This window comes from Aquarana catesbeiana, linkage group LG04, assembly GCF_042186555.1.
Source record: "Aquarana catesbeiana isolate 2022-GZ linkage group LG04, ASM4218655v1, whole genome shotgun sequence".
In the NCBI taxonomy this organism is placed as follows: domain Eukaryota; kingdom Metazoa; phylum Chordata; class Amphibia; order Anura; family Ranidae; genus Aquarana; species Aquarana catesbeiana.
The window spans coordinates 677,867,517-677,882,676 of NC_133327.1; the positions used below are offsets into that span (position 1 = coordinate 677,867,517).

Consider the following 15,160-nt stretch of genomic DNA (forward strand, 5'->3'; position numbering starts at 1 on the left):
TACAGTGGTGGAGAAGAAGAGCAGTGGGACAGATGTGCAGGAGGAGGTATAGTCGTGGGGCAGATGAGCAGATAAGTTCAGTGTTAGGACAGATGAGAAGATGGTTCAGCGGTGAGACAAAAGAGCATGAGGGTACGGCGGTGGAGCAGATGTGCAGGGAGGTACAGTGGTGGGGCAGATGAGCAAGGGGTTACAGTGGTGGGGCAGATGAGCAGGGGGGACAGTGATCTGAGGTTGTGGAGTTGCAGGAATTGGGGCTGATCTGAGGCGTGAGAGTGCAGGATGTTAATTTCTCACTACTAATCAAGTAGTTTACAGCGTTTACTTTATAAAAATCTTTTCGTGATTGAGAGTGTGAAAATCGACACGATCATTTTCTTTGAAAACATTTTTCGGGACACTGTGCTCAAAAGGTTGCCTATCCCTGGTATAAACAATTCTAAATTAAAGTGCAATATGTAAAAATTCTCCACAAAGTGTCCTTTTATAGGAGTCCTACAATATGATTTGAAATAAAGTGCTATGTGCACTTGTATGGATCAAACGGTAGTGAAGACAAAGTGCCTGTCCATTTTGTGAATAATGGAAACAATGAAATGGAAAAAATTCTCTCCACACTCATCCACCTCTGTGTGTGTATATACTCAAAATCCTTGTGCTCCCTCACCTTGTAGGCTTTGTAAATGCGCCTTTGAGAATAATCAGTCCTCTGGAATGCTCCTTCTGATATTCCTCCTCCTTATACACTGCCCATGAGCTCAGTCACATTGATCACCTTTTAATATAGTGCCTCCTTATTGCTGTCCGTGAACTCGTCTCCAATCTTTATTTCAAATCCTATTGCTTTATTCATATAAGGACACTTTGAGGAGAATTTTTGCATATTGCACTTTTAATTTATAATTGTGCACTTTATATCCTAATTGGATATTCTTATGTTTTATTCAGCGCTGCACTTATTTTGCTATATCTTGTTCATTCACATGTTTAGGAATTGTGGGTAGTGCAGGGAGCTTTTCTGAATTTGCATAGCAGCTCACAAGGTTTTATATATTCAATATTGAGTTGGCCCACCCTTTGCAGCTATAACAGCTTCAACTCTTCTTGGAAGACTGTCCACAAGGTTTAGGATTGATTCTATGGGAATGTTTGACCATTCTTCCAGAAGAGCATTTGTGAGGTCAAGCACTGATGTTGGATGAGAAGGCCTGGCTTGCGGATTCCGCTTTAATTCATTCCAACGGTGTTCTATCGGGTTGAGGTCAGTCAAGTTCCTCCACCCCAATACGCGCTTATCCATGTCTTTATGGACCTTGCTTTGTGCACTGGTCCAAATCATTTGGTGAGGAGGGGATTAGGATGTGGGGGTTGTTTTTCAGGGGTTGGGCTTGGCCCTTAGTTCCAGTGAAGGAACTCTTAAGGGGTCAGCATACCAAGACATTTTGGACAATTTCATGCTCCCAACTTTGTGGGAACAGTTTGGGGATGGCCTCTTCCTGTTCAAATATGACTGCACACCAGTGCACAAAGCAAGGTCCATAAAGACCTGGATGAGCGAGTTTGGGGTGGAGAAACTTGAATGGCCTGAGTCCTTACTTGTATCGAGTAAAGCAGTTTCACTCTGAGCTTGACACTTTATATCATCTGCAGGGCATTCGCCCCATCCTGGAAGAAGAAGGCCACATCAAGGATGTGCTGGCCAGGATTGTGGTGGAGATGATAAAGCGGGAATGGCCTCAGCACTGGCCGAACATGCTGAACGAGCTGGACACTCTCACCAAGAATGGGGTAAAGAGCCTAAATGTGTCTTCAGTCCCTTCTGTATGTGCTCATAGTTCTGTCCATTGGAAGACTGGGGTTGGAAAACATGGGCCTTTGTGTGTGACACCCCCATATTATTTCTGCAGGAAGTGCAAACAGAGCTGGTCATGTTCATCCTCTTGCGACTGGCAGAAGACGTGGTGACCTTTCAGACTCTTCCCACCCAGCGGCGGAGGGACATCCAGACTACTATGACACAAAACATGGACAAGCTCTTCACCTTCATGCTGGGAATCCTGGCAGACAGCGTGCACCACTATCAGCAGCTGGTATGTTTGCTAGAAATTTGCATGTCATATTTTTATATTGAAGGATTTACCTGAAAACTAAACATTTCAGATAAAAATGAGATTTCTTCCTCATCTCTCATGTTCTGTGTGTTTATTGCAGAAAGGAGACCCCACACAGAAGGACAAGGTGAGGACAGCCTGCAAAGGATACCATCACCTGTGTGCCCATCCAAGCTGATTGACTTCACGCAGATGTCTCCCTTTCCTCCCTTCCATTCCATCCTCTGGCCCCTCTCTCTTCTATCACCTGCCCTCCTACGTTCCTTCTATCACTGGCCCACATCTCTTAACTGCTCCCTCGCCTTCCTCCCCACCTCTCCTTTGATCGCCCTGCCCCTTGTCCCCCACCCTCTTTCATCGCCTTGTCCCCACCCTCTTTTCATCGCCTTGTCCCCCACCCGCTTTGCCCCTTGTCCCCCCCCCCCTCTCACTTTTCATCGCCCTGCCCCTTCATCACCTGTCAACCTTCCCTACTATCTCTGAACCCCCTTTTTTTTTTTTTTTTCTGTGTTGCTCCCCTTTGTTATTGCTGCCCTCCCTCCCCCATTGCTGTTCTTATGTGTCCAATGTTGTTTCAGTGCCAGGGACTGTGCCGGGTGGCGTTGGCAACTCTGAACACGCTGGCAGGATACATTGATTGGGTATCAATCAGTCATATTACTGCACAGGACTGTAAGCTGCTGCAGATGTTGTGCCTGCTGCTGGCTGAGGAGGATCTGCAGGTGGAGGCAGCAGAGTGTCTGCTCATCGCTGTCAGCAGGAAGGTAAGAGGATGTTCCATGCCCGCTATGGACTCTATACGACCTATCCCTTTACAGTAAGTGCAGATATTCCATCATACATCATGAAAAGAGTCTGAGGGGTGCCGGGTATTATACTTCCCGCAGGTAAAAGTTAGAAAATTGTCTACCAGATTTCCAGTGACTGTCCTGTGTTGGTCCTGGGGGCTTTGATTTATTGTGAACAAAGAATTGTACAGTAAAATGAGTGATTGTTCTTTACACAGGGCAAGTTGGAGGACCGAGCACCTCTTCTCAACCTGTTTGCAGACAGTCCCATGCACTGTATCATGACGGCTGCCCAGTGAGTATCAACTCAATCACTACTACTATATACATACACTCCCTGTACTACTACACCTACACACACACACACACACACACACACAAAAAGTGTCAGATTTGTCCGCCGCAATGTCGCAGCCCCGCTAAAAAATCGCTGATCGCTGCCTTTACTAGTAAAAAATATAAAAAAACAAAATTCCATGAATCTATCCATAGTTTGGTTTGCACAAAAGTTATAGTGTCTACAATCAATATACACTTATTGGGATTTAAACGAGTAGCAGAATAAATATTGGCCTAAATTGATGAAGACATTTGATATATTTTTTTTTTTTTTATTGGATGTTTTTATAGCAAAAAAAAGTTTAAAGTTTGTCGGTCTTTTTTGGTTTATAGCGCAGAGGTGATCAAATACCACCAAAAGAAAGCTCTATTAGTGGGGGAAAAAAAGGACATACATTTTATTTTGGTACAGCGTCGCACGCAACGCAGTGCCGTATCGCAAAAAAAAAAATGGCCTGGTCAGGTAGGGGGGTAAATCTGCTGGAGCTGAAGTGCTTGTTGAAAACAGGATTATATTCAAAAAATGATGGCGTGTTGATGAGAGGGGAAGAAGGAACCAGTTAAAGCGGTTGTATACCCGCACATCTAAAAAGGAAAAAAAAACCCCTGCAAAGCAAAGGCATAATGAGCTAGTATGCACCGCATACTAGCTCATTATGAAATACTTACTTTAGAACGAAGCCCCCGTATCGCAACCCGGTCCACGCCGAGGGAGCTGACATCTTGCCCTCTGCGTTTCTTCCGGGCTCCGGCGCGTGGGAGTCTTCTTCCCGGCAGCGTCTGCCAGGCATTCAGAGCACATGCGCCACTGACATTAGCGGCTGCATGCAAAGGGAATATCTCCTAAACCGTACAGGTTTAGGAGATATTAATTTTACATACAGGTAAGCCTTATTATAGGCTTACCTGTAGGTAAAAATGAAAAATTGGGGTATACAACCACTTTAAGGCAAAATGTAAGCAGAATAAAGTAAATCCAAAGTCTCGATCCAATTGTCCCCAAAAGCATATATAGGCCACACCCCTTCCCTGCTCTGACATGTTTCCTTCTTTGTCTCCTCGCCAGGAAGGCCCACGGGGAAGGCTTACAGGAGAAGCGCTACATTTTCCTGAAGAGGCTTTGTCAAGTGGTGTCCGCACTGGGCAGTCAGCTGTGCGCCCTGACGGCAGTAAGAATTGCACATTTGTCTTTGTGACTTTTCACTTATTGAACCCAGATCCTCCTAATCCTCCACCTCCTCTTCTTTCCTCCCAGTCTCCTGAGAATAAGATCGAGATACCGATGACTTTCGACAAATACCTGAAATCTTTACTGGATTTTACGTCGCATCCCAGCCAGGTGAGCAATAGCCGCTCAAGCCGAATGTCTCTCAACTGCGCACAATTTGGAAAGGCTATGGTGATAATATTTATTTATTTATTTTTTTAATAGTTTCTGAAATCTTCCACCATGATGACGTGGGGGTCTCTCTTCAGACACGATATATTATCGAAGGACCACGCTCTCCAGGCCATGGTCCCAGAATTCCTGCGAGTTTCTATGAGCAACGCAGCCAGGGTGAGCTCTGGACAGGAACTTTCTTCCTCTAAAATCTGTATAGTTACATAGGTGAGGTTGAAAAAATAGGATTTTATAATAGCTTGCCTGTAAAATCCTTTTCTTGAAGTACATCACGGGACACAGAGCCACAGTAATAACTATATGGGATGTCTCAGAGCAATGCTATCTGAGAGGAGGGAGACACAAACAAAAGTAGATTGCCATCAGACCTGAGGACCTATACTGCTGCCTGCAGCACACTGCGCCCAAAGGCGAGATCCTCATGCCTTTTTATATCCACCTGATAGAATCTGGTTAACGTATGGACTAAAGACCTAGTTGCAGCCTTGCAGATTTGAGCCATGGAGGCTTGATGATGCACTGCCCACGAAGCACTAACAGCCCTGGTGGAGTGCGCTTTCATTTAAAAGGTAGAACCTTCCTCTTCAAACCATAAGCTTGAACAATTACTTGCCGGATCCACTTAGAAATAGTAGATTTCGACGCTGCCTGTCCTTTTCTAGAACCTTCAGGCAACACAAACAAAACTCTGTTTTTCGAATCTGAGCAGTCGCCTTTTAAATAGACTTTGACCGCTCTCACTACATCAAGAGAATGTAGCGACTTTTCTTCCATAGAACAAAGTTCTGGAAAAAATGAAGGTAGAACAATATCCTGGTTTAGATGAAAACCTGAACCACCTTCAGCAGAAAGCTAGGACGCAATACCTCCTTGTGAATAATTAAATATGGCTCTTAACAAGAAAGAGCAGCCAACTCTGATACCTTGCAGAAGATATGGCAACCAGAAAAACGAACTTCCTTGTCAAAAGGATCAAGGGAGTATGTCGTTTCGGCTCAAAGGGCTGTTTTTGTAATGCCGACAAAACTAAATTCAAGTCCCAAGGTTTCAAGGGTGACCTAACCGGCGGATTAAGTCGCCTTACCCCCTGTATAAAACTACGGGCCAAGGAATGTGAAGCAAGTGGTCCTTGGAACAATACTGATAAGGCAGAGACCTGGCCTTTGATGGTACTCAAGCATCTCTAATCCTATTTGCAGAAAGGCAAGGATTCTACCTGTAACATACTTTCTAGGATGCCAACCCCTGGATTCACACCAGGAAACATGCCCTCTAGACTCTATAATAAATGACTCTGGAAGCTGGTTTCCTTGCATTAATCAAGGTAGATATCGCTGAGCCTGAAAGCCCACGATTCTTAAGACTGTGGGTTTCAATAGCCAAACCGTTAAATTTAGCGCTTGTAAGGTAGGCTGGAACACTGGTCCCTGCAAGAGTAGGTCTGGACGTGGTGGGTCTTTACATCTTTAAAATCTCTGCATACTAAGATCTTCTGGGCCACAAGAACCACACCGACTTCCTTTCCCGCTTGATCCTGCGAAGACGCCATGGTAGCAGCAGAATAGGAGGGAATGCATAAATCAGTGAGAACTGATCCACGGGGTCACCAACGCATCTGTTCTGTATGAGAGTGGATCCCTTGTTCTTGACACAAGGTTGTCGACTTTGTGGTTGAACCTGGATGCAAACAGATCTACATCTGGGACCCCAATCTTTGGCATATAGCCAGGAAGATTTCAGGGTGAAGGGACCATTCCCCCGGGAACAACTGCTAGCGACTCAAGTAGTCTGCCTACCAATTCTCTATCCCTGGAATGAAGATTGCCGATATGCATGGCACATGCTTTTCTTATCGTACATCACGGGACACAGAGCCATAGTTGTTACTATGTGGATTATAGGCCTCCTCCAGGTGATGGACACTGGCACGCCCTAAGATAAAAAGTGAACTCCCTATATAACCCCTCCCACTACTGGGAGTATCTCAGTTTTTTCGCCAGTGTCTAAGGTGTTGGTCATGAGTGAAGATGTGGTGTGCTGAGCTCTTAGGCTAGCCATGCAGCCTGATCCATTCAAAGTGTCTCTTAGGCCGAACTGAATGGTACCCGTGCCTCGTATCTGAGAAAACAAGGTTTTGCCTGTAACGCTTCTCTTTTTAGAGAGCTGGACCCCGGGATCCAGTACTTTTGGTAGTAAGGCCATAAAGTTTTACTGGTGGTGGTGCTATTACAGGTCCAGGATTGTGGGTTTTCTCGAGGATTCCCGGCTCCTGAAGGTTTAACGGAACCCACCGTGAAGGGTGAAGATTGGGTCTGTTGGTTTTACCACAGAAAACTGTGTGGTGGGAAAGGTAAGTGGAGTTTTTCTAAGACATTTTTAATTTTCTTATGAATGTCTCCTTTAAGTTAGTAAATGTTGTCATGTCTGTGTCACCACTGGAGGCTGTATAGTGCACATAGTCAGTTTCATAAATATTGGGAAATAGACACAATTCTAATCTTTTTGGCTCTATACACCACCACAATGCATTTGAAATGAAACAAACAAGATGTGCTTTAACTGCAGACTTTCAGCTTTAATGTGAGGGTATTTACATCCAAATCAGGTGAACGGTGTAGGAATTACAACAGTTTGTATATGTGCCTCCCACTTTTTAAGGGACCAAAAGTAAAGGGACAATTGGCTGCTCAGCTGTTCCATGGCCAGGTGTGTGTTATTCCTCATTATCCCATTTACAAGGAGCATAAAAAAGGTCCAGAGTTCATTTAAAGTGTGCTATTTGCATTTGGAATCTGCTGTCAACTCTCAAATGAGATCCAAAGAGCTGTCACTATCAGTGAAGCAAGCCATCATTAGGCTGAAAAAACAAAACAAACCCATCAGAGAGAGAGCAAAAAAATTAGGTGTGGCCAAATCAACTGTTGGAACATCCTTAAAAAAGAACGCACCGGTGAGCTCAGCAACACCAAAACACCCGGAAGACCACGGAAAACAACTGTAGTGGATGACCGAGGAATTCTTTCCCTGGTGAATAAAACACCCTTCACACAGTTGGCCAGATCAAGACACTCTCCAGGAGGTAGGTGTATGTGTGTCAAAGTCAACAATAAAGAGAAGACTTCACCAGAGTGAATACAGAGGGTTCACCACAAGATGTAAACCAAAATGCTTCAGAACTCATTGGACGCGCTTCACAGTGCAGATGGACAATGACACGAAGCATACTGCGAAAGCAACCAAAGAGATTTTTAAGGGAAAGAAGTGGAATGATATGCAATGGCCAAGTCAATCACCTGACCTGAATCCGATAGAGCATGCATTTCACTTGCTGAAGACAAAACGCCCCAAGAACAAGCAAGAACTGAAGACAGTTACAGTAGAGGCCTGGCAGAGCATCACCAGGGATGAAACCCAGAGTCTGGTGATGTCTATGCATTCCAGACTTGGCTTTAATTGACTGCAAAGGATCTGCAACCAAGTATTAAAAAATGAAAGTTTGATGGATGATTGTTAATCTGTCCCATTACTTTTGGTCCCTTAAAAAGTGGGAGGCACATATACAAACTGTTGTAAATCCTACACCGTTCACCTGATTTGGATGTAAATACCCTCAAATTAAAGCTGAAAGTCTGCAGTTAAAGCACATCTTGTTTGTTTCATTTCATATTCATTGTGGTGGTGTATAGAGCCAAAAAGATTAGAACTGTGTCAATGTCCCAATATTTATGGACCTGACTGTACCTTCTCACGCTTCCTCCAGAGAGCTCACGATGTATCCGGAGAAGCAGCTTCCATTTCCTCCAGCAGCAGCAGCAGACCCCCGGTAAGTCTAGGGGGGGTTTCCTCCCCACCAGATGCCCCCACTTGTGCTATTTGCTACTCCTCTTCAAGAGGAAGAAGCACTGAAAAAAACGGCATGCCGCGCTACCCGGCGGCTTCCAGGCTTTCCGCGCCATTTATCCTGCTCAGCGGGTCCAGGAGGCAGCTTTAGGTTTGCAATAGTTGCTATGATAGATTGCGCCTTCGCTAAGCTTCATGCAAGGAGCTCCTGGCTAGTCTTCCCTTTTGCGGCAAGACCGCTATCTGGGGATATTTTGGATGTTTCCAAAGAATTTCTAGCAAAAGAAAGATGCTCTTTTTGCCTTTTTAAGTGAAGGAGTAAATGTGTTTTTTGTTTCAAAACTCCTTATGTTCCCCGGGGACGACGGCCTCCACCGTCAGGTTCAAAGGGTTAACCCCAGGGACAAAAGAGGTCTTGAGGGGGGAAGCCTACAAGATACTGTAGCCTGCTTATGAGGAGGTGCCCCCGCTTGCACAATAGGGAGAATTCTTCTACAGTTCTCAGGGATCTGGCAGAAGGAATGTCAAGACCAGTGAGGGACTTCTTCAATAGCTCCATCGTAGAAACTGGAGTTCCAAGAGTTTCCGTCTCCTCGTTGTCTCAGATCAAAGTTCCTAGGGATCCAGAGAAAAAAGAAATCTTTTTCACTAGCATTGGTCCATCTTTTGGCAAAAGTGTTCATGGTGGCCCCATGTAAGAGCAGAGATTGGGATTTTGTTAAATCCAAATGGACTTTCTAGATCTTAAAAATCTAAAATTCAGTTGTTAAATATAATCTCCCCCTTTTTGCATGAAGATGCATATCTCCATATGCCTATTTTCTTTCAAAGTGGAACATCTTTTTCAGTGTGTAGCTCTGCTTTCTGATCTAGCTGCTACACCTCGAGTACAAGGTTCTGGCTCCTCTTCTAGCCAGATTGAGGACCCAAGGTATAACGATTACGGTCCGATGTTGCCTTGAAACAGGTAATTTGCATGTTTGTCAAAAAGTCCCGTCGTGTGTATGGGCCTTAATGCTTGAAAGAGAGACTTCTTTTTCTCTGGATCTTTGGGGACGTTTGACCTGAGGAGACGGGAATTCTCAGAACTCTAGTTTGTAACCTAGAACTATTGTGGAGACTACCCATCTGTCTCGAAACTCCTCCTGCCAGACCCTGGAGAACTGCAGAAGTCTTCCCCCCCACTCGAGCGAGCGGTGGCGCCTCTTTATAAAGAGGCTTTAGTGTTCTGTCTTGTAGGTTTCCTCCCCCGGGACTTCTTTTTCCCTGGGGTTGACTCTGAGGTTTACCTCTGGAACCTGACGGAGGCCGTCGCAACTGCCTGAAGGGTGATGCCCCTGGCCCTAGAGAAGGAGCCAGTTTAAATGAAGGACGTTTACTCCTTTTCTTAACTGGCAAAAGGGTACTTTTTCCACTTGATATCTTTTGGATATATTTTGTCCAAATCATCCCCAAACAGCCTTTCACCGCGGAAATGAAAATCGGCCAGGAGCTTTTTGCATGGCACTTCGGTTGACCAACTTTTCAACCTTAAGATTCTACGCTTGTGCACCAACCCAAGCGTAAGGCAAGAGGTCTGAAGAATAGAATCTCTCATGGCGTCAATTGCAAAACACAAAGCCCCTGGCAGCTCAGCTAAATCCTAGGCCTGCTGATGAGGGATAACCTTGAGCACCTCTCACAACTGGTCTCTCAAGGACTGACATACCCCAATTGCCGCCACTGCAGGTTGAGCTGCCAAAGACAAAATGTTTAACAGGAATTCCAATTTTTTTATCAGTTGGATCCCTAAGCATTTGAGCGTTGTCTACCGGACAAGTCAAACTTTTTTATTCACAGGATAAAGCAGCATCAATTGCTGGTATACCCCACTTTTTAGTAAATTTTTCCTCCATAGGCTAAAGTGTTGAGAACTTTCTAGGAGGAAAAAATGCTTATCTGGGTGCCCCCTGCTGAGACCACCGCCTGTGGAAGGGAATTCCACATCCTTGCCGCTCTTACAGTAAAGAACCCTCTACGTAGTTTAAGGTGAAACCTCTTTTCTTCTAATTTTAAGGAGTGGCCACGTTTCTTGTTAAACTCCCTTCCGCGAAAAAGTTTTCTCCCTGTGGGGTCACCAGTACAGTATTTGTAAATTGAAACCATATCCCCTCTCAAGCGTCTCTTCTCCAGAGAGAATAAGTTCAGTGCTCACAACCTTTCCTCATAACTAATATCCTCCAGACCCTTTATTAGCTTTGTTGCCCTTCTTTGTACTCGCTCCATTTCATCCTTCCTGAGGACTGGTGCCCAGAACTGGACAGCATACTCCAGGTGCGGCCGGACCAGAGTCTTGTAGAGTGGAAGAATTATCACTTTATCTCTGGAGTTAATCCCTTTTTTAATGCATTCCACTATTCTGTTTGCTATAGTGACATATGTATGTCCTTCCTTCCTTTTTTTTTTTTTTTTTTTTTTTTTTTTTTTTTGTATAAGGGTAGCCTAATCTTTAACCACTTCAGCCCTGGAAGGATTTACCCCCTTCCTGACCAGGCCATTTTTTTCTATACGGCACTGCGTCACTTTAAATGACAATTGCGCGGTCGTACGATGTTGTACCCAAACAAAACTGATGTCCTTTTTTTTTCCCACAAATAGAGCTTTTTTTTGGTGGTATTTGATTACCTCTGCGGTTTTTATTTTTTGCGCTATAAACAAAAAAAAAGTGACTATTTAGGGGGGGGGGGGGGGGGGGGGACTATTTACTTTTTGCTATAATATCCACAAAAAAAAAGTAAAAAAACAAATTTCTTCCTCAGTTTAGGCCAATGTATTCTACATATTTTTGGTAAAAAATCCCAGTTAGCGTATATTGATTGGTTTGCGCAAAAGTTTTTGCGTCTACAAATTTTTTTTTTTTTAAATAACACGGGCAGGGAAGGGGTTAACACTAGTGGTGATCATGGGGTTAAATGTGTTCCCTGGGAGGTGTTTCTAACTGTATGGGGGCTGGGCTGACTGGAGGAGGAGAGAGATCACTGTTCCTAATCACTTGGAACAGACAATCTCACTCTACTCCACTGACAGAACGGGGATCTGTTTGTTTACACTGGCAGATCCCTGTTCTGTCTCTCTGGAGCGATCGCGGGTGGCCATCGAACCTGCTGGTTGGCTCCCCCGCTAGCGAATGGGCATGCGCCCACATCACCATCTACGCGCCCGACGTACAATGATGACGATTCGCACAGCCAAGCTAATCTGCCGCAGTGCAACATCATTAGACTGCAAGTACCGTCTGCCATTGCAGCAGCTTGTAGTTTTTAGTGAACTGCGAGGGTGCTGTTGATCTTCCTGGACTTATGTAACTGCCTGCCCTTATGAAGGTACAGGCAGAAAGCTGTATCACATGACTGCTGATCGCTCAGTCCGCTTGAAGCGGAGAGCAGTGACCTTCAGTCGCCACTCATCTCTGCTGCTCACATGCTTACTGGAGTGCTAGGCTTGGAAATGGGGAAAGATGGGCGCAGCTGTCACCTGCTGTCAGCCGAGCAAGAGACTGCTATAATCTGACTTGGGATTACAAGAGAACCCTTACTTTCGATCTCCTGTGACCCAAAGTCAGATTATAGCATTCTATTGTCCTCCAATACACATTTTTGGTTTCTTTATTGTACATCGCGGGTCACAGAGCAGCCATAGTAATTACTATGTGGGTTATAGGCCACCTTCAGGACACTGGCACACTCCCTATATAACCCCTTCTATACAAGGAGTACCTCAGTTTTTTCGCCAGTGTCTAAGGTGTTGGTCACGGATAAAGAAGTGCTAAAGAAAGCTCCGCTACAGGATCCTTACTGGGTCAAGGAGCTATGCAACCGGATCCATTCAAGGTGCCATGAAGAGGCCAAGGGATGGTACCCGAGGAAGGATGACAAGGTTTTGCCTGTAATGCTTCTCCTTTGAGAGCTGGACCCTGGAATCCAGCACTTTGGTCTTTCTTCTGAATACCTAAAGGTTTTCTGGCAGGGTGCTATACAGGTCCAGGAAAGAGGTCCCCGTAGGGTGGGGACCCAGTCCCTGAAGGTCTGTTATGACTTGGCCCGCCGTGATGGGTGAAGATTGGGTCTGTCTGGTCTCTAGCAGTATCCTGCGGCGGGAAAGGTAAGTGAAGATAATCCTAGGGAACACGTGGTTCACTATATGGATTTCTTCCTATTTTGGGTAGTTGTCTTGCCTGTCTTTTGCCACTAGAGGGTGTAAAAGTCTAAACATACCAGGTGTTTACTTACCATGCTTGCCAGTGATGATGCTCAGTGCAGAAGGTCTTGAAGGATCAGCTTGCCTTTCTCCCGGCGGGCATGCGCGTCCGCAAGCCGCCTCTTAAAGGGCAACGTACAGGTATGTTAACCTGCCTGTACGTGCCCTTCTTCCGCAGTGTTCCTGCGTGAGGCGGTCGGGAAGCGGTTAAAGATTCCATTCATCAAGCATTATGCCTTGCTCTCTTGCTAGTACAGATGCGCAGAAGTCTGTGGCTAAAGCACTGGTCGGCCGAATCACCATGCAAGAAACTGCTGGCGGGGTTCCCCTTTCATGGGGAGCGGCTGTTCGGGGGTTATTTGGACAAATACATCCAGAAGATTTCTAGTGGTAAAAGTACCCTTTTACCGGTTAAAAAGGAAAGGTAGACGTACTTCCCTTTAAATGTGCATCCTCTCTAGGACCAGGGGCGACAGCCTCTAGGCAGTCGCAACGTCCTCCGCCTTCAGGTTCAAGAGGTAAACTTCAAGGCCAAACCTTGGGGCAAAAGAATCCCTGGGGGCAAAAGCCTACAAAGCAAAGTCCCAAGGCCTCCTTATGAAGGGGCGCCCCCGCTCGATCAGGTGGGGGGACGGCTTCTGCAGTTTTCAGAGGCTTGACGGGAAGAGATCCAGGACAGATGGGTCATCTCCGTAGTATCTCTAGGCTACAAGCTGGAGTTTCAAGAGTTTCCACCGTCCCAATTTTCTGAAATCAAACGTTCCCTAAGATCCAAAGAAAAGGAAATCTTTGTTTCGGGCACTCGACCGATTGATGTCTCGGGGTGTAATCATAAAAATTCCCACGGAAGAGCAGGGTATGGGCTATTATTCAAATCTCTTCACGGTACCAAAACCGAATGGAGATGTCAGGCCCATTCTAGACCTCAAGGACCTAAACCAGTTCCTAAACATCCGCTTTTTTCGCATGGAGTCAAACCGGTCAGTGGTCTCCACCCTACGCGGGGTAGAGTTTTTAGCGTGAATAGTCATCAAGGATGCATATCTGCATGTGCCCATTTTCCCCGCTCACCAAAAATTCCTGCGGTTCACAGTAGAGCACCTCCACTTCCAGTTTGTGGCCCTGCCCTTTGGGTTAGCTACCGCACCCTGGGTGTTTTACTAAGGTTCTAGCCCCGCTTTTAGCAAGGCTAAGAGCCCAGGGTATAGCAGTAATGGCATATCTGAACAACCTACTGCTAGTAGATCAGTCGATAGATCACTTAGACCATAATGTGTTCAGCACGGTCAAGTATCTGGAACTCCTGGGTTGGATTCTCAAAATAGAAAAATCAGCCTTGCATCCAGTAAAATGGCTGAAGTACTTGGGTCTGGTCATAGACACAGCCGAAAAAAAAAGAAGTGTTTTTACCTCAAAGGTCAGCGCTATAAGGGAGCTGGTCTAGAGGGTCAAGGTGAGGAAGAATCCTTCCATTCTCCTCTGCATGAGGTTGTTAAGGGAAGATGGTGGCTTCATTCGAAGCAGTCCCCTATGCCCAATTTCATTCAAGACTGTTGCAAAACAGTATCCTGTCGGCTTGGAACAAAGTCCAAGCTTTGGATTTTCCAATGTATCCTGGCCCCAAGAGTTCGCCAGAGCCTCAGTTTGGTGGTTGATATCCAAGAATTTGCAAAAGGGGAAATTCTCCATGCCAGTTACTTGGAAGATTGTAACGACGGATGTCAGGCTGGGTAGCAGTCCTAGAGGAGGCTGCGGTACAAGGGAAATGGTCCAAAGCCGAGAAAGCCTTGCCCGTCAACATCCTAGAGATTTGGGCAGCACGCCTGGCTCTGAGGGCCTGAACGTCCAGGTTGCGGGATTGTCCCGTCAGGATTCAATCCGACACTGCAACGGCAGTGGCCTACATCAATCACCAAGGGGGCACGCTAGAAGAGCAGTAAGTGCTTCTTGGGCAGTGCATCACCAAGCTTCCATGACTCAGATTTGCAAGGCTGCAACTTGGTCTTCAGTCCATACATTCACCAGATTCTATCAGGTGGATGTGAAAGGGCATGAGGATGCTGCCTTTGGGCGCAGTGTGCTGATTGCAGCAGTATAGCTCCTCACGTCTGATGGCGGCCTGCTTTTTTTTCTGCGTCTCTCTCCACTCAGATGGCATTGCTTTGGGACATCCCACATAGTAATTACTATGGCTGCTCTGTGTCCCGTGATGTAAGATAAAGAAAATAAGATTTTTATAACCGCTTACCTGTAAAATCCTTTTCTTGGAGTACATCACAGGACACAGAGGTCCCTCCCCTCTTGAGATAGATAGAGATATATATATATGTCTGTGTGTGTGTGTGTGTGTGTGTGTGTGTGTGTATATATGTATATATATATATATATATATATATATATATATATATATATATATATATATATATATATAGCTTTGCTACAAA

The 15,160-nt window shown here is 45.5% G+C and overlaps 1 protein-coding gene across 1 annotated transcript in view; it reads left to right on the plus strand.

Annotated features, from left to right (window-relative positions):
- Positions 1-15,160, plus strand: part of LOC141141030 (exportin-5-like) — a 60,516-nt gene that overhangs the window by 12,726 nt on the left and 32,630 nt on the right. The window contains exons 4-11 of the mRNA XM_073628689.1: positions 1,651-1,788; positions 1,908-2,090; positions 2,212-2,238; positions 2,690-2,875; positions 3,118-3,194; positions 4,305-4,407; positions 4,494-4,577; positions 4,671-4,796. Of these exons, the coding sequence (XP_073484790.1) occupies positions 1,651-1,788; positions 1,908-2,090; positions 2,212-2,238; positions 2,690-2,875; positions 3,118-3,194; positions 4,305-4,407; positions 4,494-4,577; positions 4,671-4,796 (924 nt within the window). The remainder of the gene's footprint in view (positions 1-1,650; positions 1,789-1,907; positions 2,091-2,211; positions 2,239-2,689; positions 2,876-3,117; positions 3,195-4,304; positions 4,408-4,493; positions 4,578-4,670; positions 4,797-15,160) is intronic.